Source organism: Antrostomus carolinensis, unplaced genomic scaffold (assembly GCF_000700745.2).
Source record: "Antrostomus carolinensis isolate BGI_N321 unplaced genomic scaffold, ASM70074v2 scaffold28306, whole genome shotgun sequence".
Lineage (NCBI taxonomy): Eukaryota > Metazoa > Chordata > Aves > Caprimulgiformes > Caprimulgidae > Antrostomus > Antrostomus carolinensis.
This window is the reverse complement of record NW_010324372.1, coordinates 8,846-9,770: the sequence shown is the minus strand read 5'-3', so window position 1 is coordinate 9,770 and position 925 is coordinate 8,846. Positions and strand designations below refer to the sequence as shown.

Genomic DNA, 925 nt, shown 5'->3' with positions numbered 1-925 from the left:
CTTGCTGGCCTGGGCGTAGAGGCGCCGGGAGCTCTTCCTGGAGTCGGGTGCCAGCCACTGGCGCATGGCCTTGATGCCCTGCCGGCTCTCGGGCTCACAAAACACCACCACCGGGTAGTACTGCACGTAGTTGAGGCGCTCCACAGCTGAGGGTGTGATGTCCAACAAGGCATGCTTGTCCTGGGGCAGGGCACAGCCATCAGTCCCGCTGGGGCTAGGGACAGAGGCCGTGGGTTCCTCCCCACACTCCAGCCCACCTGGCTCCAAGGACACAGGAAAATCTCACCTTTTCTGCAATCTGCCGCACTGAGTCCAACTTGATGACCTTGGATGATGCCCCGTCTCGGGGCACACTCGCTGCAGGACGCAGAGATGTGGCGTGAGAGGGTTTTTTTGAGAGGGGCTGGGGGAGACGTGGCATCTCCAGCAGCCCCAGGCTGGGTCTCACTGTGCCCAGCCCTGGGGCTGTGTCTCTCAAGAAGGGGGCATGTCTGGGGCCTGGCTGGTGTCATGATGCATGGGGAGAGGATGAATGAGTCCAGGAAGGTGTTGGGGTGTCATGGGGAGGGCATAATGAGGCAGGATCAGGACAGAGCTGCAGGTAAATGGCTCCCACAGGGCCTGGACACTGCAGGTGCAGCTGCTGGATAGTTTTCCCCTGGTATGGAGGGCACGTACGGGCAACCTCAAACACATCGGGCAGCTCTGTGCTCAGCTTCTGCATCGCAATGTCTGCAATGGGGCCCAGGATCACCACCGGACGCTTGAAGTTGGCTGGGGGGAGAAGAGAGACCAGCTCAGGGAAGCTGGGGATGAGGGCAGAGCTTGTAGCACCCACACATCCAGCCCTGCTCCTCGAGGTGCCCCATGGGCCTGGGACTCACCCCACTCCTCCCAGGACAGCAGACCCCACTAGTACCCGGAG

The 925-nt window shown here is 61.6% G+C and overlaps 1 protein-coding gene across 1 annotated transcript in view; it reads right to left on the bottom strand.

Moving 5' to 3' along the window:
• Positions 1-925, bottom strand: part of TJP3 (tight junction protein 3) — a 7,737-nt gene that overhangs the window by 955 nt on the left and 5,857 nt on the right. Inside the window, 3 exon segments of the mRNA XM_029085690.1 lie at positions 2-180; positions 287-357; positions 679-774. Of these exon segments, the coding sequence (XP_028941523.1) occupies positions 2-180; positions 287-357; positions 679-774 (346 nt within the window).